The sequence below is a fragment of the Heloderma suspectum genome, chromosome 13 (genome assembly GCF_057233095.1).
Source record: "Heloderma suspectum isolate Gila_16-S chromosome 13, 16-S_ref, whole genome shotgun sequence".
NCBI classification, from domain to species: Eukaryota; Metazoa; Chordata; class Lepidosauria; order Squamata; family Helodermatidae; genus Heloderma; species Heloderma suspectum.
This window is the reverse complement of record NC_139470.1, coordinates 18,507,787-18,528,603: the sequence shown is the minus strand read 5'-3', so window position 1 is coordinate 18,528,603 and position 20,817 is coordinate 18,507,787. Positions and strand designations below refer to the sequence as shown.

The following is a 20,817-nucleotide window of genomic DNA, read 5'->3' as shown; positions in this document are numbered from 1 at the left end:
TCCTCGACTTCCTTCCCACCCCCTCCCTGACGAAGACGGCCGTCTAGCTGACATTCAGAGTATCTAGCTGAAATGCAGAGTGGAGGGAGTGCGGAGGTGAAGATTGCTTCCGCTGCTCCTCCCGCTCTGCATTGGATGGCTGTAACCCTCCAAGTTCAGAGGCTTACGGCCATCCCCATAGGAGTGCACTCTAAGTGACACCACTGAGGTCTTTCAGAGTAGTTAAGACAGCTTTGCAAATATACCTTCCTGGGGTTAGACCACCCACTCCTTTCTCCAGTTGCCAAAGTTTCCCTCCCCACCACATGGGCAATGATGCCCCATATATATCTCCCCCCACCCCTCTCCAGCTATTGGATTTATTACAATTATATTCCACCTGGTGCGTACGTGGTTCTCCAGCCCACCCCAATTTTACCCTGTTAACAATCTGGTGAGGTAAGTTAGGCTGAGAGAGAGTGACTAGTCCAAGTCTCTAACTTAGTTTAGGGGTTGAGTGGGGATTTGAACCTGGGTCTCCCAGGTCCTACATGAGACTATGACCCAGAAGTGCAGAATCTCAGGCCTAGGGCCCACATCAAGCTCTCCTGAAGTCCCAATTTGGCCCTCCAGAGTTCCCCAGAAGGCCATACACCTTTCCCCTAGTCCCACCCCCCAGATCGAGGAAGGCAGACTTAGAGCAACAGCAGCAGTGGCATTGGGTGGGGGAGAGAGATTCCTTCACTTTCTGTTAGTCTAAATTGGAGCTTTCCCTCCCCCCCTCTAGTACGAGGGTTGAGAACAAGAAAAGAATTATTTTGAGGCTCTTGTACAAAGATCCCAAAATCAACAACCTGACAACACTGCATTTTCCACCCCACTCGTAGCAAAACAGCAGCTTTCAGGACACTGCTCCGTTGGGAACTTCACTTCCTACAAAACTAAAAGCCCCACCCACAACCTCTATAGGGACGACACCTGGAAGGCTGCCTGAAAGACAGCCTTATTAACTGATGGACTGCAAACGAAGCACAGAGCACTGTTCCCTCCTTTTTGAGAAAGGGGGAAGGGAGGAAAATTGCCCACAGAACTGCCTTGCCCACCCCTTCCAGAAGGCAACCAACTATTGCCTTCAAAACAAGAAGCCCCATCTCCCAGGCCTAGCATCAATATGCAGCATCCTCATCCAGCACCACAGACCCCACCCAGCAGGGACCAATGCCGACACCTGACCTAGGTCCCCCGTAAACTTTTTTCCCATCACGCCAATCAGCTGAGTCTGGGAGCTTCCATTTAATGTGCCCCACAAGGCTCCAGAGCAGGAACAGGCAACCTTGTGGGCCTGTGGGCACATTTGGAAATTTGAGAGACTGTCCTGGGCACAAGTACAAAATGGCTGCCCTTTGGTGGGCATGAGGAGGCAACAAAGGACAAGTCACCCGCCCAGAGGCATCCACAGAAAATGAAATTGGCAGCAGCTCGAGGCTCCCACTTCGCACTGAAGCAATTTCAGTTGGCAGTAAGAAAATATAAAAAAATATTTGTAAAATATTAATTGGGATGAGTGTGTCTCAGTGGGCACCAAAGAATGTGTCTGAGGGCACACTGGCAGCCATGGACACGAGGTTGCCTGCCCCTGCTCCACAGCAATGCTATCTCAGGGATATTCTGGGCAATTAAAATGGCAGGCCTTAGACCCCTACTGGGGTGAGACTGCCCAGTGCTAACTGGAATGCCCACCACTGCTACCACCAGATAAGCCTGCCAGGTGGTCCCGCTGAAATAGTAGGAGGCCCACCAGAGGGGACTTCACTGAGGGCACTCTCAAACCTGGAACCAGGCCCTGGACACACTTCCTGCTTCTGGGTTTCCTGAGGACAGCTCACTGGCCACTGTGTGAACAGAATGCTGGACTAGATGGACCCTTTGGTCTGATCCAGCAGGGCTCTTATGTTTTTATGGAAGACCTGGGTTCCAAGGGCAGCACCCTGTTTGGTTCCTGAAGGCAAAGGGGGAACATTCCAGCACAGCTTTCAGAACTCCTCCTTCTCCTTAAAGCCGTGTAAAGACTGCTGCATGCAGCTAAGCCCTCTAACAAACGATAGGGCTTCGCTGCAAGCAATTTACTTATGATAGCAGCACAACATTGGAAATGGAGAAACAAGGAAAACTGCAGCGGCTGCTTCCATGAGTTTGGAGGGATGAAAAATCACAGTGTGTCTTTTCCTGGTCCGTAGAAGCAGCTGCTGAAATTCTCCTTTTGTGCCCGCTTCGAACATTTAATTTATATGTGGGGAAAGCCACGACTGAAAAGCTTTTGAAATGTTATCAGCAGCATGGGTTCTTGGAAAGGAAAAAGAGAAGTCATCTGGGGATCAGGTTGCATTCATGCGCAACCCTGAGCTGAAAGCAGAACATTTGAGAGCTGCTAAAGTGGCAAGCATCTCTCTCCAAAGAAATGCATTTAAAAAATGAAATCACTCCATGAGCTAGAGTTTTTTTTAAAGAATAGGAGACTCCCCAAACTCTCACATATTTGACAGAACAGCTTCCAATAGTTCTAGTTTAGCCTACCTCTCCCTTGCCCTTTCTTCTACATATCCCTGCCAAAGCCATTTGCTTCTATCCCTTTAATCGCAGTATATTTCTTGTTAATACTAGCACAAGGGAGAAGATTGGGGGGAGGATATTTTGGAATTGGAACATCAGAATATGGGGGGGGGGAATATTCCAAAAACAAAAATTGGAAAGTTTTTTCCCTGCTGTTAATATTTGTACAGCTGCGCCTCAAAAATGATGTTTAAAAATGGAGAAGGAAGAGGCGGAGGAGGATTGACAAGGGCTCTCTTTCAACAAGGCTGGTACTTTTCAGGATGGATTTGATGATCTCTTTTCCCTGAAGTGGTCATACTGAAGTAAGTTATATGAACATCAAAACTAAGAACTGTTGCATGAGTTGTCCTAGTTTCCTCCTCCCTCCCCAATGCCTTTTTCCTTTTGTGTCGTGTCTTTTTAGATTATAAATTTTAGGGCAGGGACTGTCTCATTATTACTCTTTGGACGCCACTTTGGAAGCCTTTTTTTGGCTGAAGAGCAGGTTAAAAAATACTGTAAATAAATAATCTGATCTAAGTGGAATCATGGTCATCCTGAGACTCATACAACATAAAAGCCATTTTTCCCCACCACCTGTTAATGGGGGGAAAACACTGATATAAAACTCTTTCTCATGAAAAGGACCCAAATAAATGCTAGACCCTGAGAAAAGATAGACATCAGAAAGAGGGTAGTTCTTTCTCTTGCAGCAACCAGGGAACAAGGGGACATTTAGATCCTTTCCACATCTCACAAATGGGACTGCAGTCGAAGGGAGTTGCCAGGGCACCAATTTGACTTGCAGGTGCACCAGTTGGAAGAGACTTGCCCATCCTCCAGTGGTGCTAGGAACATGAGCTTCTACTGTTCAGGAACACGGGAAAGAAAGAAGGATGGAGGGGCCTGGTGTCATAAGTGACACAAGGAAAGGTAGAGGCAGGCAACGTCATCTAACAGGCAAAAGAAGGATGGAGAAGAATCCAGGCCTAAGACACTATATGTAGCAGCTATCATAACTTGGAGGTAGTAGCTGTAGAGAAAGGTTTTGAACCCCATCCGGGGGGCAAGTTTACAAGTAATGGAGACCCCCTTGGATTCAATGAGCCAGAGAGCCAGCCAAGATGGGTGAGGAGTTTCATGATCTTGGGGGAGGTAAAATGTCTTGCCAAAGAATACCTAATGCCAACCTGCGCCATAAAGATGCAGTTTTAAGCTGCAGCCAGCTGAAACACCACTGCTTCGGGGAGGGGGGGTTGGGGGGGTGGATCACCATTTACGGTGTTGAAAAGAGAACAAGAGAGTGAAGCAGTCATGGTATTAATACACAGCCTCTAGGACTTAGAGCACACACACTACTGTTAGCCTGTTTGGGCTGGCCAATCCACTAGTTCCCCAAAAGCAGCAAAACATCACTTCATGCGACTAAGATTAAGAGCAAAAAGGAGCTGTGGACACATGCTGTTTAAATTCCCCCAGTAATTTCGAGCACGAAGACAAGTTAGCAGCAGCCAGTTGAGCAGAAGATCAAAGACAGAAAACCACTGGGCCAGAGATGGCACTAGCTATTTGGAGGCTGGGGGTGGGGGGTGGAGGGTGGGGGGGAGAGGGGGAGGGAGATAAAGTTAACAAAAAAATGTTTCTGTGTCAGGGCTTACCTTTAAGCTGGAATTTAATATAATTAGGTTGTTAAAAATAAATAGCCAAGGAAGGTGGGTGTGGGTGAGAGAAGTAATAAACAGGACTTAGCACTTACCGAAGAATGAATAAATAAGCAGGGCCCCCTAACTGTTCTGCCCTACTGTTTACATGCCATGTGGATTAAGCTCCCAGTTGCAGCAGAGCGGGGGGGGGGGGGAGACACACTCTATAAATAAAGATTTGTTTAAGATCTCTCTAGTTTGGGAAAGGGAATGGGTATCACTGTGGGGCATTTCTGATCCTGCAATACAGATGTTAGGAATGCCAACCACTGGACTAAACACCTACAAGCAACTGCTGCAAAATCATCACACTCCATGCAGTTGACTTTCTGGAGTAACTGCAGTTCCTCACAACAAACTGCCTGCTTGTTTTCTACACAACAACATCCAGCTGGGAGCATGAAAAGCTGCTGACTAGACATGCAAGATTTCCAGGGGGGGGGGGGGAGTTTCTCTCGCACACCACACCCCCAACAGAAATGTTAGGGGTAAATCAAATATATACAACACTGTGTCATCAAAACTAAGATCTATGTGCCATTTTAACTGACGCATCGTTAAAACATAAAATAGCAAAGTCTAGTATGTTTATTGTTTAAAAAATGGTATAAATTCTTTCATTTTATTTCAACAAAAACAAATATAGCCAGTATTAGAGATGGAGATGCAAGCTGCAACACCTTACAACAGGAGTGGGCAACTTGGAGCCCACCAGATGTTTTGGCCTACAACTTTCATCAGCCCTAGCCAGCATAGCCAATGGTGAGGGATCATGGGAGTTATGGTCCTGCAGATGTTTTGGCCTACAAGCTGCACACCCCTGCCTTAAAAGTACCTAACCACATCTTTTTTCCATGTGGCAAATAGAAAAAAAGAGGGATCATGCATGCTCCACCCTCCCCTCTCCTCCTCCCACACAGCTGGGAAGTTGGGAAGCATTCACTTCCACCACGGTTTGTCACTTCGCCCAAACCAACAAACTGGTTAACATTAACTATAGATGAAATTGAAATGATATCAGGGTATAGACTGCCATTGGATCCAATAGTTATTCTCTGTAGTTTGTAAAGGAAGTTGTTCTATCTGATGACAAAGAGATGACAGCACATTTATTAACAGCTGCCAGAATGCTGATATCAGCAAACTGGAAAAAAAAACCGAAAGCCCCCACAATTGATGATTGGATTATCAAATTATGGGAAATAATATATATGGTTAAGTTAACTAACATAGTAAGGGTTAGGGAGGGAAGACAACAAAATAATAAATTAAAATTACATGCTTTAACTGTACAGGTTTTTAATGTTGTAAAGCCACCTTGAGCCCCAATACTGGGGAAAAGGCAGGAAATAATAATAATAATAATAATAATAATAATAATAATAATAGATTTATAGAAAAGTGGTCCTGATTTGTAATGTATTGCTGTAACAAGAATCAAGAGAAGCGCACCCTTTTGTGTTACTGGGAACCTTGTGATATTTGCTGGTTTTGTTGATCTGATTATACTCTCTATTGTTTAAATTGTTGATAATAGTTGGTCTTATTATTTGTTTGTATACTTTTATATACTTTTGTTAGCATTATAAAAATAAAAAATAATTGTCTTTAAAAAACATTAATTATACTTTGTTTGAAACAACTTGGTTTCAAGTTGGCTTGTTTCAAACAAAGCCGCTAAGCGTTAACCACTTTCAGTTCCGATAAAACAACAAGCCCTGATTAAACAGAAGTGGAAATGAATGCTTCCAAATTCCAGCTCATTTGCATCGTGCCTACCTACGGATCAGCATGAAGCTCAATAATGACCTGTTGAGCCCAAACTATACAGAACGCAGAAGGTCTGTAATCACACCTGACATTTCTATTTTTAAGTAAAAGCAACCACAGAGACATACTCCACTTTTGATCAGAACAGCAGCATTGGGGGAAGCACCTCTTCCCCACCCCACAACCTGTTTCCATGATCTAAATCTCATGACATAAAGCTGCTATTAGTCCTGCTAGGAGAAAAAATGCAAGTATGTAGGTAATTAAGCACTCATGTTTCACACTTGCAATATTTTTATATACCTAGTTTGCATGGTTCAAGAAAATAGAATTTTGCTTTCAGAATCCACAGAAGTGAGATTCACTTTGATACAGATGTCTTCTGCTCACCCATCCCCTAATTGACTCTCAAGTTCTTACTCAGCTTCTCTTTATATATTCCATCCAATACTAGGTGCCTTACCACTGCCACATATACGAAGCTCCCTATTCCTTGTCTACTCTGCTCAGATTCAGTTATGTGTGCGTAATACCTGTTTTGTTCAAACAAGGGTGACTAGAAACTGCTGCATTATTACAATTAAGACTGAAATCATTCTGCCAAGACAAACAGAGCTCTCCATCTGTACAGAAAGCAAAACGCAAATGGTGAACACAAGGAAATAGCTAGCAAGTATATGCCAGTAATAAAGTAGTATGTCTCTTATGTAATCTTACCAGACACTTTGATTATACTAAACTCTATGCTGCATACTCTCTCCCTGTCAAGGAATCACTCAACATTCTGGTTTTCCAGCTTCAGCTGAAGCCAGCTTAAATAAAACAATGATGTAACTACACATGTTCAGAGACTTTCAAACTTGATATTAAACGTGACTGACTCATCTAAAATTATTTTTTAGTAGAAGCACATAAATGCCAAAATACAGGTAAAAGTCAGGCTTGTTCAGAAATATAAAGACCAACTGGATGGAAGGCTCCAGAAAAAGGCAACTTACCTTTTCAGGTAAAGTCCTGAATACAGCATGCAAATAAAGGGACTAATAAAAAAACAAAGCATTTGGATTAAAGCTGGAAAATGTTGGATAAAGATCCTCAAACAACATTTCCTAACCATTTTGGTTGCAAAAACCCTGGCTAATATTCACCTAACCTGGGGGATATTACTGCCCTATCAAGCCCTGTTAAGCCTCTCCTGCTTGACTGGCACACGCAATCGTTTTAGGTGCACTTACTTGGGCAGTCAACTTCATCACTCTCATCCTCACAGGTGGGCCATCCATCACACTGCCAGTTCAATGGGATGCACTGGATGGAACCACTGCGACAAGTAAATTGCCCTGGGATGCAGCGCAGCTCTGCAAGACACAAGGAGGAGATTGCTGAAGACTGCAAACCAAACAATATCTAGAATAGATCTCTACCTGGAAACTCTGAACTAACTACCCCAGTACAAGTACAAATTTGACCCCCTGATCATTTATATGATGTCTAGGAGGAAAACAGCATTGAAATCATGACACAACACCACTAGGATAAAATTTTATCACTTTGTTTTTTAATGTAGTTAAAAAAACAGGTGTGGCGCCTCTTGCAATGCTGATTAAAACCATTATCCTGGAGACCTACGATTAACTCTCACGATACGTTTTGATCAGTGTTAGCTGCTTTCCCCAGGTACATGCTCAGGTGAGCAAATAGATGGACCACATGCAACATAGTGGCTAAGAGACAAAGCTATGAATGAGGAAATCTCATTAGGTAGTCTTAGCCAAGGCTCTCGCTCTCAGCCCCTCATATGAAATATGGGGATTACACTGATCTACCTTACATGGTGGTTGTAAAGTTAACCTCAAGATAATGTATGTGAAGCACTTGGAACATTCCGAAAGCACAAGTATTATTACTAGGAGCAGTAATATGGGCCTGTATGATGTAACTAGATTATCAGACTGGGGCTGTGGAGACCAGGATTCAAACTCCACTCGGTCATGTTGGGGAAGTCACACACACACATACACACACACTAACCTACCTCACAGGGTTGTCGTGACAATAAAATGTGTGGAAGAACTATGTCATGTGCCCTATGTTCCTTGGAGAAAGAGCAAGATCTAAATACTATCAATAAATAATCACCTCCTTAAGAACATTACCTGGTAGAAAATGACCTTTGTGTTGAATCAAAATTTCCAGAGAAAAGTTGTGACTCTTGTTTTTCCTCCGCACAAACTTTGCTACATGCTCAATACTGAAAATACTTAATGGCAGGGCTTGGGTTGGAGGGGTCTCACATAGCCCATTAAAAAAGAAAACCCGCATGTTCAGGCTAGCAGAGAATCTGAAGTGCTTTTCTAGCCTTGTGCGAATGCACACACTTTGGAACACACTTACAGCCAGATCCTAAACAGGTTTACTTGGAACAAAGCCTACTGCTTTTTTACAGGAGTTTCTTGCGTGAAAGTACTCACGGACTTGCAGTCTGCAAAAGCTACTTATCTGCGGCTCCACAAATTTAAGTACAATGTATGCATTTTACAAGTGCTTTCTAAGGGGAAACTATCTGAAGACATACCCTTTGCTGAGAAAGAAGGCGAAGCTTGCCAAACTTTAGAGAAAGGATTTTCGAGGACAAACAGTTAATTCTAAACTAAATATGGAGAATTAAGCAAAGGTAAACATAGTAGATACAAGTTGGATCTACTAAAAGGTACAAAGGACAAACTGCAGGTAGGGAGGGGGCTGATTTTGATTACCAATAGGGTGGCCATCTCCCCCTCAAAAAAGGGAAACACATCACCAAAAAAGAGAGGACAAAAGAGGACACAGATGTGCATTGCATTTGCATCTGCTAATTTATATGCACAGGTGTGCATTCAGAAGTAATTACTGTAATTTAAACAAAAATGAAACACAACACAGCAGGGAGGTCTGCAACCAGGTGACCCGTGTGCCTGCTGTCCAGATGCTAACTGTGGGTGGGCAACTTCAACACCCTTTCTCTCCCTTCTTAGGGTTCTCTCTCTTGAAACTGGACTTGAACTGGACAGCCCTTCAAATACAGAATGCTGTCAAATAGAGGACTGTCCTCTGTAAAGTAGGACACATGGCCACCCTACTTATCTATCTGCTTCAAATGTTACATGAACACAAGAACTTAAGAAGAGCCATGCTGGATCAGACCAAGGCTCCCTCTAGACCAGCATTCAATACACACAATGGCCAGCCAGCTGCCTGTGGGAAACCCACAAGAAGGATATAAGTGCAATAGCACCCTCCTGCTCATGCTCTCCAGCAACTGGCATGAGTCTAGCAGTTCCTTTAGGAACCAATCCAAGAAAGCAGGCTTGCGCTACACATGTGAGCCACAAATCAAAGAGATGTGAGAACAAAAGCTTTTAAAAAAACTGCACACACAGAAAGCTGTGCTCGGCACACAATCTTGGGGCGCATGAGGATCTCTATGGAATAGGTGTGCGCATTGCTCAATGCAGTCTCTCCCCCTCACACTCAAAGCAAGTCTCTGTACACCTAGCACAGCAGATCCACCTGCCAAAACCTGTTTCTGAATGCAAACTATCGAACCAGAGAATCTCATCCCATTCTCTAAAACCAAGAGGGAAGTAGCAAACTATGCTACACAGACTGTTTCCAAGGTGATGGGCTGGATCCAGATTAAGTAAGTCATGCTTTAATCCCATTGAAATCAATGGGACTTCAGTTAGCCATGAGTCAATGGGACTAAAGTGTGACTTACTCTGGATCCAACCCTATGTGTTGAGAGTAGTAACACTTTCAGAAATTCCAAGTGTATACGTAACCATGCTCTCAAAACACCACAGCCTGTGATTTCACCCTTCCTATCGTAATAGCCCTTCTTTCTAATTAAACTTGGCCAGTGTGGAATAGCGGCGTACTAAGACGGGAAATAAAGGTTCAAATTTCTTCTCAGCCGTAACACTCACTGGGTGACACTTGACACTTATCTCTCAGCCTAACCTACCTCACAGGGCTGTTGTGAGGATCAAATGGGGGGGGGGAACCATGTTCTGGGCCTTGAGCTCCTTGGAGGAAAGGCAGGATATAAATTTAATTTAAAAATAAAAAGCTTTCCATATATAGCTCTTAATGATAGTGTGTACTCGCTCACATGCACAGAATTTCTTGTCACCTATGGTAACTGGGCAAGTGCTTAAGTATAGGGCTGCCCTACTGCATGCCTTTTGAATACATTTAAATCAGTATGTTCTTAGTATCAAGCCCAGATGGGCAGACGAGACAGGTAGACACGATCGCTAGACTTCCCTTTACCAAATATTGGAAGCCTAATGTGAGACAAAAGCAGGTGGAATGGCTTAATAAAATAAAGGGATAACTAGACTTTATAAAAGTAACAGTGCTGCTAACATCTAGGTCTCAATATTGAGATGCGATACAAGCTTTGAGACCTGTTATTTATTATGAAAAAAGCTATTGATGTTTAGTAGTAACCTTGACTTTATGAATTTGTAAAAAGGGGCTCAAAATAATAAAACAATTTTTTATGTGAGATATTTGGGGACAGCAATCCTATGACCCATAGACGGCAAGAGGATAGTTCGGATTCCTGGATCCAAGGTCTGAGACAGTGCTCTGACCTCGGATCCAGAAGTCCCAAGCTCCCCGCCCGCTCCCCTCCCCCGCATCAAGCTGGCGTAGAGAGAACCGCACCAGCGACCTTGGAGAGGAGGGAAAGGGGGGGCGGTTCTGTGGAAGGGAGGGGACTGGGGAGCCCAGCTTCCCCAGCCTTATTCCCTTCCGCTCGGCAGAGCATCTCAATAGGATTACACCCTTAACTGGTGTATTTGTCTCATTGTAAATTATGTACATTTGATAAGTACTATTTCTGAAATGTTTTTAATTAGATAACAAAAAAAAATATTGAGAAAATGTGGACCAGGACTGCAGAAAAGATTTGTGGCCATTCAATTGAGACACAACTGTCATTAACCTCAGCAAGACCACCTTCACAGCAAAGTATCAGAAGTCCAACTCATTACAGTTCAAATCAGTTAAGGCTTGCAGCAAGAATCAACCAGTATTAGCATCATTCTTCATCTGCAAAGTGAACTAGGAGTTTCCCAAACTGGCATTATTAAAATGTAGATTCATGCCCACCAGCATGGAGCTATTTAAGCTCGCGAAGTACTTGCTTTATTTGCACACAATCCTGGGTTTACAAGATAAAACAGAGCTAGAAATGACATTTACACAAAAATTATTCTAACTGTTGCATAGCTTCAAATTAAGCTATCCAAATTAAAATGAATGTAAAAGCTATTGCACTTCAAGGTTGTGTGAGGGGGCGGGGGGGGGAGCACTGAAAAAACAAAACAGAGTAGTCATACATGGAATATGTGCTAAGAAATAGTTTTCATGCTATTCTGAAGTGCTTTGTCTTAAGGAGCATAAAAGCAGCTCAAGCCAGAGGGAGGAAATAAAAATAGGCCTATCCTACTTGACACACCACCTACTCAGGATGAACATTGAGGCCACAAAGACAGCTAAGAACTCAAACCTGCTAGACTGCTACAGACGACAACATATATTACAGCATGGCCAAAACAGCTTTGACTGATTTAGGGGTGGGTGGGTTCTTTTTTTCTTTCTAAAATTATTATATCCTACAATAGAACCACATCACAATAAGGCGAGGCTAAAAACTCATTCTCTTCCAGAAGCAAAGAAAGGCTAGAATGCCGTGCTCAGAGATCAGGTTATCTGTAAATAATGGCACCACACAAGAGGGAGGAAAGGAGAACAGTATGGATGACCACCACTTATTTCAGAGTTTAAGAATGTTCAATCCACCTGAAAACCCATCAGCAGCAGCATCTTCAGGGGAATAAACTAAGGCATTTTACTATTCAGGTTTATTCGATTCTGGCCATTCTTCCCCATAAAACTTGTACCTTATTGGTTGACCCTAAAAGTACAGAAAGCAAAAGTTCAAACTATGCAAGAGTCAGATCAAACTATGCAAGACTCAGATGGGCCATGCAGATTTAAATCTTCTGTTTCCCTGCCATGGTCCGCCAGGTCTCTTGCCAGCCTTTCTCCCCCAAGGTTTGATGCCTCACAAAGTCCCCACTTCTCCATCCTTGCAACCAAGTGCAGGCAGTTTATTTATTTTATTTTATTTCTATACTGCCTTTCTAAAACCAACCAAGGCAGTTTACAAAACAATCACTGAGGGGTTCCAACTCCCTATGGATGAACAATGGAGACAACCCCCCCCCCCCCCAATCAGGATGTTGCAATCAAGAAAGCTCGGATGAAAAAGAGTGAAAAATATCTTCACATCATACATAATCTAATACACCCCTATCATGTCTCCCTGTATTTGCTTTTTTTCTAAGCTAAAATGCTCCAGTCATTATAACTTTTCCTCACAGGAGAGTTGCTCCAGTCCCTCGATCATTTCAGTTACCTTTTTCTGTACCTTTTCCAGTTCAACAATAACCGTTTTTTAGGTGCGGTGACCCAAACTGTATGCAGCATTCCCAGTGTGGTCACACCAGATTTGTATAAGGACAATAAAATTTACACTCAACATGGAACTTGCCTTTTTCACAGCAGCCACACAATGGCCTGATTTGCACATAACACATGTTAAATAAACATGTGTTTATTTAACACATGGTTTGTTGCCCTACGCAGGGTTTGTTTGGCAGATGATCGAACAACCCATGGCTTGTTTTCTCAATCCCTGGGTTGTCTGTTTCCCTTCTTTTTCACTCATTCCCTCCTTATATCCCTAATGCCTCTGTAGCCTGGAAAAACAACCCATGAACAACTCACAGCTCTGGCCACAGGTTATTTGAAGGTTTGTTTCCCCATCAAACAAGCCATGCTGCCAGGGTTCAGAAGACATGACAAGCTGCACCGAGGTGGCTAATTACGCAATTGGTGTCCAGCACATGCTTCAGCTTAACAATCTACTGTGGCTTGTTTAAGTCACAGTGATTGTGCAAACTGGGTCAATGACACCCTATGGTTTAAACAACCCAGCCCCAAAGCACGGGACTGTTTGCACATAATGACAACCCATGGGTTTAAAAACAGATGGGTTGTCAGGGATGTGCGGACATGCTGTCTCTTTAGCTTTACTCCATAAACCCATGATAGGCTCCTGCTGAGTGTGACATCCAAATCCAGATTGTTGGGTTGTTTAGGGGCTAAACAACCCAGTGGTTAATCCAACAGCAAACTCATCTCTTAAGTGTCTCAGATATTATGTGATGAATTCCATCTGTGAAAGCAGCCACCACCTTTTCACCCAAACAGAGATGGTATAAAAACACTTCTAGCCACAGCAAGTAATCCAGGAGCAACCTGGGGCTGTGCATTTGAGTAGACAAACCAGACTAAAGCTGTGGAAAAACATCCCTAAATCCAACCCCTGCTGAACAAGGATTTACTTCAGCCTCATACCGATACCGCTTCACTCTGCTTACCTCCTTCCAATCCTCTACTGTTGCCCAAGATCAAGACATACACTGCAATGCAGCCTCTGCAGGACCAGAGTGAGATGAAAAGGGAAGAGCTGGATGCTGCAAGCAGCATACTCTCAACATTTCACAGTTGAAAATGGGGACAGAGAGAACACCACATTATCATTATGAAAGAGGACTCCCAAGTCCCCGTACCCCACTATTTTATATTGCTGAATGCTGCACTCTCACCTGCTTTATGCTATGTTCATTTACCCTGGAAGGTATTCCACCGATTTAAAAGCCAGGAGAGAGCATTTCGTTTGGTTAAAGATAAACTAGAAAACAACCATTACTGTCCTTAAATGGGGCATTAACAGTTCAACATATACTTCCATAGCTGCAGTGTGATAAATCACAGTGCAAGCCTTGGTGTTCATGCTCACTCTCCAACTCAGAAATTTTAACTTTTGGAGACTCTGGAGAGAGAACTGAATCCTGAAGAATGTCAAACCTAGCAACTGATACTAGGGGTATATAGGAACAACTGGCATGTATAGTCAGGGCCAGAAATATTGGAACAAGGATAACTGTTTTGGCAGTTGGCTTCTGTACACCACCACATTGAAGTTGAAAGGAAACACACCCAGATGGGAATGAAGTCAGGACTTTCAGTTGTAATTCAAGAGGGTTGACAAAAGTGGGGCACTAACCATTCAGGAAGGACAGCCAGTAGCATACACACACACCCCATCATAAGTAATGGAACGAATGGCTGACAAGCAGCTGCATGGCCAGGTGTGGCCTGTTTCCTGGGTACCCCATGACCAATCAAGCAAATCAAAGGCCTGGAGGTGGTTCTGAGTGTTACATTTGCATTTGGTAGCTGTTCACTGGAACTCCCAACATGAGGTCCAAAGAGATGTCCATGCAAGTGAAGGAGGCCATCATTAGGCTAATGAAACAAAATAAACCCATCAGAGAGATAGCAAAAACATTGGGAGTGGCCAACACAACAGTTTGGAACATCCTGGAAAAGAAGGAATTAACTGGCAAGCTCAGCAACACCAAAAGGCCTGGAAGACCACAGAAGACAACTGAAGTGGATGACCGCAGAATTCTGCTCATGGTGAAGAGGAACCCTTTCACAACGTCTAGCCAGGTCAAGTACACTCTTGAGGAGGTAGGCCTGTCATTGTTAACATCTACAGTCAAGAGACGGCTTCATGAATGTAAATCATTCACATGTAAATGTAAATTTACATGAATGTAAAACCTTCACAACAAGGTGCAAACCACTGGTAATGCTCAAGAACAACAGGCCAGATTAGCCTTTACCAGCAAACACCTAAAAAAGCCTGCCCAGTTCTGGAATAAGATTCTTTGGACTGATGAAACCAAGATTAACTTGTACCCAAATGATGGGAAGAGAAAAGTATGGAGAAGGAAAGGAACAGCTCATGATCCAAAGCATACCACATCATTTGTCAAACATGGTGGAGGCAGTGTTATGGCATAGGCATGTATGGCTGCCAATGGAACTGGGTCACTGGTGTTTATTGATGACCTGACTGCTGATAAAAGCAGCAGGATGAATTCTGAAGTGTATAGGGCTGTACTTTCTGCTCAGATTCAGCCGAATGCTGCCAAACTGATAGGACGCCGCTTCATATTGCAGATGGATAATGACCCAAAACATACAGCAAAAGCTAGCCAAGAGTTTCTCCAGGCAAAGAAGTCGGATGTTCTTCAATGGCCAAGTCAGTCACCTGATCTCAACCCAACAGAGCATGCTTTTCACTTACTGAAGACAAGACTGAAGGCAGAAAGACCCACAAACAAGCAGCAGCTGAAGGCAGCTGCGGTAAAGGCCTGGAAAAGCATCTCGAGGGAGGAAACTCAGCACTTGGTCATATCCATGGGTTCCAGATTTCAGGCAGTCATTGACTGCAAAGGATTTTCACCCAGGTATTAAAGGCGATCCTTAAGTTTGAAATGTTGGTTTGTTCCATTACTTATGAGCCACCAACGATGGGTGTGTGTGTATGCCACTGGCTGTACTTCCTGAATGGTTAGTGTCCCACTTTTGTCACACCTCTTGAATTACAGCTGAAAGTCCTGACTTTGCTCCTACCTGGGTACATTTCCTTTCAACTTCAGTGTGGTGGTGTACAGAGGCCAACTGCCAAAACAGTTATCTTTGTTCCAATATTTCTGGCCCTGACTGTATATGCATTATCTGGGCCACTCCAAAATGTCCATGTGATTCCTACAGAGAAGGGAACGCTTCCTAATCCTAATAATGTGACTACTGAGCAACCATGCAGAGTCAAGCAACTGGACAAGTTGGAGGCAGTTAATTGTAAAGTTAGCTCCTTGCATCTTGATCGGCTGGACTTCTAACCGTTTCCATGTCACATTTGGTAACTGATGCGATGAGCCTGAGGCGTATGGATTCTTAGCAGAGGCTTTTCAGCAGCTCTCCTGTCAGCAAGTTTTATGAAAAGCATCGCAGCATTCGAGCAAGCTGTGTCAAGCAAAATGTCAAGCCTGCACTGTGAAATTTAAGGGCTTGCTTAAAGAGCCTGAGACACATTCCTGAATTCTTCCAGCTTTTTTAAAAACTTAAAACTAGAAGAATTTCTTGTATGTCATTTCTTAGTTTAAGTTTTAAAAAGCCAGAAGAATTCAAGAGTTTGGGGCACCAAATTTAATAAAATGTATCTCGGCCTTCAAGATTTGTTTTAAGAATTAGCTGAAAAATATATGAAGTAAGGAAATTAAAGGGTGGGATGCAAAGGGCTATGAGAGGCCTTCTGTACACTCAAAGGAGTTTTCAAGTGCTCCCCTTGCCTCAAAATTCCCTCAACCATGCAACCCAAATGCCACTCCTGAAGTTGGGGTACCCTTTTGAGCAACATCCATAAGAACCACCTTCCCCAACCTGGTGCCCTCCAGATGTTTTGGACTACAACTCTCAGCATTCCTGACCACTGGCCATGCTGGCTGAGGCCAATGGGAGCTGAAGTCCAAAACATATGGAGGGTACCAGGTTGCATAAGAATGTAAGACGAGCCCTGATGGGTTATTATTTAATGCTAATAAAGTGCCTACCGTTTTCCAAACTCTGTACCGAGATTAAGCACAAGAGTGCCATTGCCCATAGGCTTATGATATAATAAGGAAGAGGGAATGAGGAGGGAAGCAAATTCAAGTATCAAAGGTTCAGTGCCTACTAGTCATGATGTCTATATGCTCCCTGCAAGATCAGAGGCGGCCTGGCTCTGAATACCAGTTGCTGAAGAACAACACAAGAAGGCTCTTGCTCTTATCTCTAGCTGGTGGGCTTTCCCTAGGCATACAGTTGGCCCTGTAGGAAATAGGCTTTGGGGCTGATCCAGCAGGGTTTTTTATGTTCTTAGTCCAGCTTTCGCCAAGCCAGCTGGAAATTATGGGAGTTGTAGTCCAACACACCTCGAGGGTCCCAGGTTGGGGAAAGCTGGACTACTCTATTGTCCTGTTTCCCACAGCGTATAAGCAGATGCGTCCAGAAAGCCCATCAGCAGAGTTTGAAGGCAAAAGCCTTCCCCCACCAACGGCTGTCATTCAGAGGTATACTTCCTCTGAACCAAGAGGTTCCATTTCGCTAATACAGGAAGACAGGGACATAGGATGCTGCCTTATACTGAATCAGACCATTGGTCCATCTGGCCCAGTACTGTCGACACTGACTGGCAGCGGCTCTCCAGGGTTTCAGGCCAGATTGTTTCCTAGCTCTTCCTAGAGGAGCCAGGCACTGAACCTTCTGCATACAAAGCAGGTGCCCTACCACTGAACTACAGCTGCTGACAGACCCATCCTCCATGCTTTTACCTAATCCTCTTTTAGAGGATCTATTTCTAATGGCTATCACCACATCCTGCAGCAAAGCATTCCATAACCTAATTACATGCAACCAGTTGCTCAACCATCTCATTAGGTGACCTAGAGTTCTAGCATTATGGGAGAGGAACAAAGAAAGAAAAAGATTCTCTATTAACTTTCTCTACCCTACCTCACCATTTTATAAACCTCTGCCATTCCTCAAATCTCAGGTCACATGCATCCAATGTAGCATGCCGAGTACAAATAGGCACTGAAAACCGGGAACTTTCCTGTGCGCTCATGGCCATTTAGATGCTCATACAGAGCTTTTTTTTATGGCACCCTATGTCTTTATCTAGAATTATTTGTTCAAATCTATGCCGTTTGTCTAAAAATGGGAGACACATGGGCTAATTTAATCATACAAAACTAAGGGTGCAATACTATCAGGATAGTCAGCTGCCTCCAAAGTCAGAGACAGCTGACTATCCAATGCAGAAGCGGGCAGAGCATGGAGGGGATCCTCTCCTCCGCGGTCCGGCCGCCCTGCATTTGTAGCTAAACAGCCGATTTTGGCTATCTAGCTGGGGACATTGGAGCAGGAGAGGGGTGAGACCAGACAGCACATAGGATCTCAATTCCCAGAAACCACACTCCCCACCACGACGCTTCCGCAGTCTCTTCCCTCACCCGGGAATACCCCCCCTTTTGCCCACTCCACGCTGCAGTTATGACCTTGGAGACAGGGAAGCACTGTGCCACCTACGAGGCAGTGGGGGAGCGCGGTTTCTGGGAATCGAGCTCGGAGCCCTGGCTTCAAGCTCGGTTCCCAGAGACCAAAGAATCCTATGGCCGTCTAGACACTGTCTAGCAGCCATAGGATTGCTCTCTAATACATTTAAAAACATACGTATTCCGTATTTTAAAATATGCAACAGTGTTGTTTACCCAAGCCTAAAGGAGAGAGAGAGAGAGAGCTATCCAGTTATGTACAGGTATGTCATAGCCCTTAATAATATTTTAAATATGGAGGGTTAATAGCAGGAAGTGAAATTTAAAAAAACAAAACAGGGAAAACATGGCACAAAATTGTTCACTCCAAAAGCTTACAGAAGAAAAGACCACCAATTAGGTCATTACACCCTATAACAATCTGTCCAGTTCAGATACTCACCTGAAAGTAGTCTTGCCAGAGCTAGTCGTGCACCTGCAATTTGAAATGTAAAAGAAAACTTACAAAACTGTAGGAAACTTAAATGTACCAATACCAGAAAGGTCAACTTTCCCTTCGTTTAAAACAAAAACAAAAACTAAGGTATGGATGAAGACATCCATACTACAGCCGCAAAGCACACATAGCTATTTATATTTAGAACCAAGCAACTCTCATAAGCACAACCTAGACTTACTCCAGAGTAAAAGGAAAGGTAGCACATGTGAGGAAAGAGGTGATGGCATGTTGGAGGGTCCCTGCATCAAGCCGGATCCTCCTCTGGCATTACACAACTAGTGCAATCTGAAACTTGGCTGTATCAGTACATAACTCTATATTGTTTTAGAAACATTCCACATTGGTTTCATTTCTATATGCCAGGGCAAGCAGCCTTTCTGGGCAGTGGGTACATGTAGCATTTTGAGAAACTGTTGTGGGCACCACCACAAAATGGCTGTTGTGGGAGGCATGGCACACAATAAGTAACCTGCACAAAAGACTGAGTACAAGGCAGAAATGGGGTCTGAGCCACAATGCACTAAACAACTCCTTTGAACCCACAGTTTTCAGCACCAACAGAAACATATCCCACTACAATCCCAGCTGCTGGTAAGAAAATGTGTTAATTAAAAAATAGTGGGAGTAGGAGGGCACCTTGGAGGGCACCGAGAAAGGTGTATGGTGGCACACAGAGGCCCACAGACACCACATTGCCTATCCACTACTATATATCACTTCTCCACATCGGGTACTAGCTTGGCATTACATCTAAACATGCCCTTTTCCTAGCATGCCTTTGGACAGAATACTGCAGCAGCAGAGCCCTTCAAAAATGCACTGGCAGTTCCAATACAAGCTCTGGTGTAGCACAGCGGCCAAGAGCATCCTGCTTCCAACAAAGGCCAGCCAGATGCCTCCAGAAGCCCACCACAAAGCTTGAAGGCAACAGCTTTCTCCACGAGCGACTGGTATTCAGAGGTATAACTGGCTGCACAGTTCCATTTAGTTAACACAGTCAATATCTGTCCATCTCCAGCACAAATCACTCACTCACACACACACAGACCACCCAGCCAACACACTCACTAAGCAGCTTCAGGTAAGCTACTTCTCTCAGCCTCAGCCCCCACCTTCCCATCTGCAATATGGGGATAATATTGCCCTATCTTACAGGGGTGTCATAAGGATTCCCGAGAATAATGCACGTGAAACACTTTGAACACATGAAATGCACTACATACAAAAGGCACAGAAACAACTGGGCTAAGTCGCTATATCTCAGTGGGTTTAATTTGCAAGTAGTGCAAATTAAAAGGCAGTCCATGCCCTTTTGCTCCCTTTTCATCTGCTGTAAGTGCGTGAACATATGACTTGAAAAAATTTGAATTGCACTGCTAATCCTTGTGCCATTTTAGGAAGATCCAGCAATTTTACAGGAGAAAACTGAACACGTCCATAGGAGTCCAAGACACTAAACACCCACAATCCTATGATCTGCTGCTCAAGGAAAAACTGCTCAGGTTAGTTGCAGGGGGGCGGTTGCATCAGTCAATGTTGCCAAATCATCTCCTCAGAGGAGCAATCAACCACTGCAGCAGCACACCATACAAGACATTGCATAAGCATTAGACTTCAGGTCAGCTAGAATTCAACACACACAACTTATGTTTACGGAATATATTATGTTCATGTACAACAAGGAAAAACAACAGCGTCACTGTTGAAGGTTTGGCATCCTCTTTGTATTGATTAGAATAATTTGGGACAGGACAAATATACAAGGGTGTGTTTTGTTTTTTGCATTCTTTTTTCCTTAAGTAATTTCACTGTATTAAGTGCTTTTAAAAGAAATTAAACAGTGATGCTGTTAATCAGGAATTTAGTTTTTTTTTCCCCAACCTTGCATAAGAATGGTAAAATAAAAGGCACACCTGGTGCCTACACTGTGGTCTTTTCAGTGCCAGGTGAAGACCTTTTTATTCTCCCAGGCTTTTAAGACCTTCATTTCTTAAACGGTGTTCATGCTTTTTAGGCCTTAGCACTGCTGTTGGTTATATTGGTTTTATTCTGTAACTTTTTCGTAGCTTTTTTAAAAGAAGAAAAATAGGTTATGCTTTTATTATGTTCTTAAAACCATATAATGTAAGCTTTACTTTGTGAACAGCCCACAGCACTTCAGCTACTGGGCAGTATGGAAATGTAATAAATAAAATAAAAATACAAT

At 43.6% G+C, this 20,817-nt stretch overlaps 1 protein-coding gene across 7 annotated transcripts in view; it reads right to left on the bottom strand.

The window, feature by feature from the left end:
- DGCR2 (DiGeorge syndrome critical region gene 2) overlaps positions 1–20,817 on the bottom strand; it is a 76,721-nt gene that overhangs the window by 34,163 nt on the left and 21,741 nt on the right. For 2 of the 7 annotated variants that reach the window (XM_084820104.1, XM_084820106.1), the window contains exons 2-3: positions 18,555–18,587; positions 7,280–7,402 (exon numbers count right to left, since the gene is read on the bottom strand). In XM_084820104.1, coding sequence (XP_084676230.1) covers positions 7,280–7,402; positions 18,555–18,587 — 156 coding nt within the window. The other 5 variants (XM_084820108.1, XM_084820107.1, XM_084820109.1 and 2 more) reach the window with 3 other exon arrangements.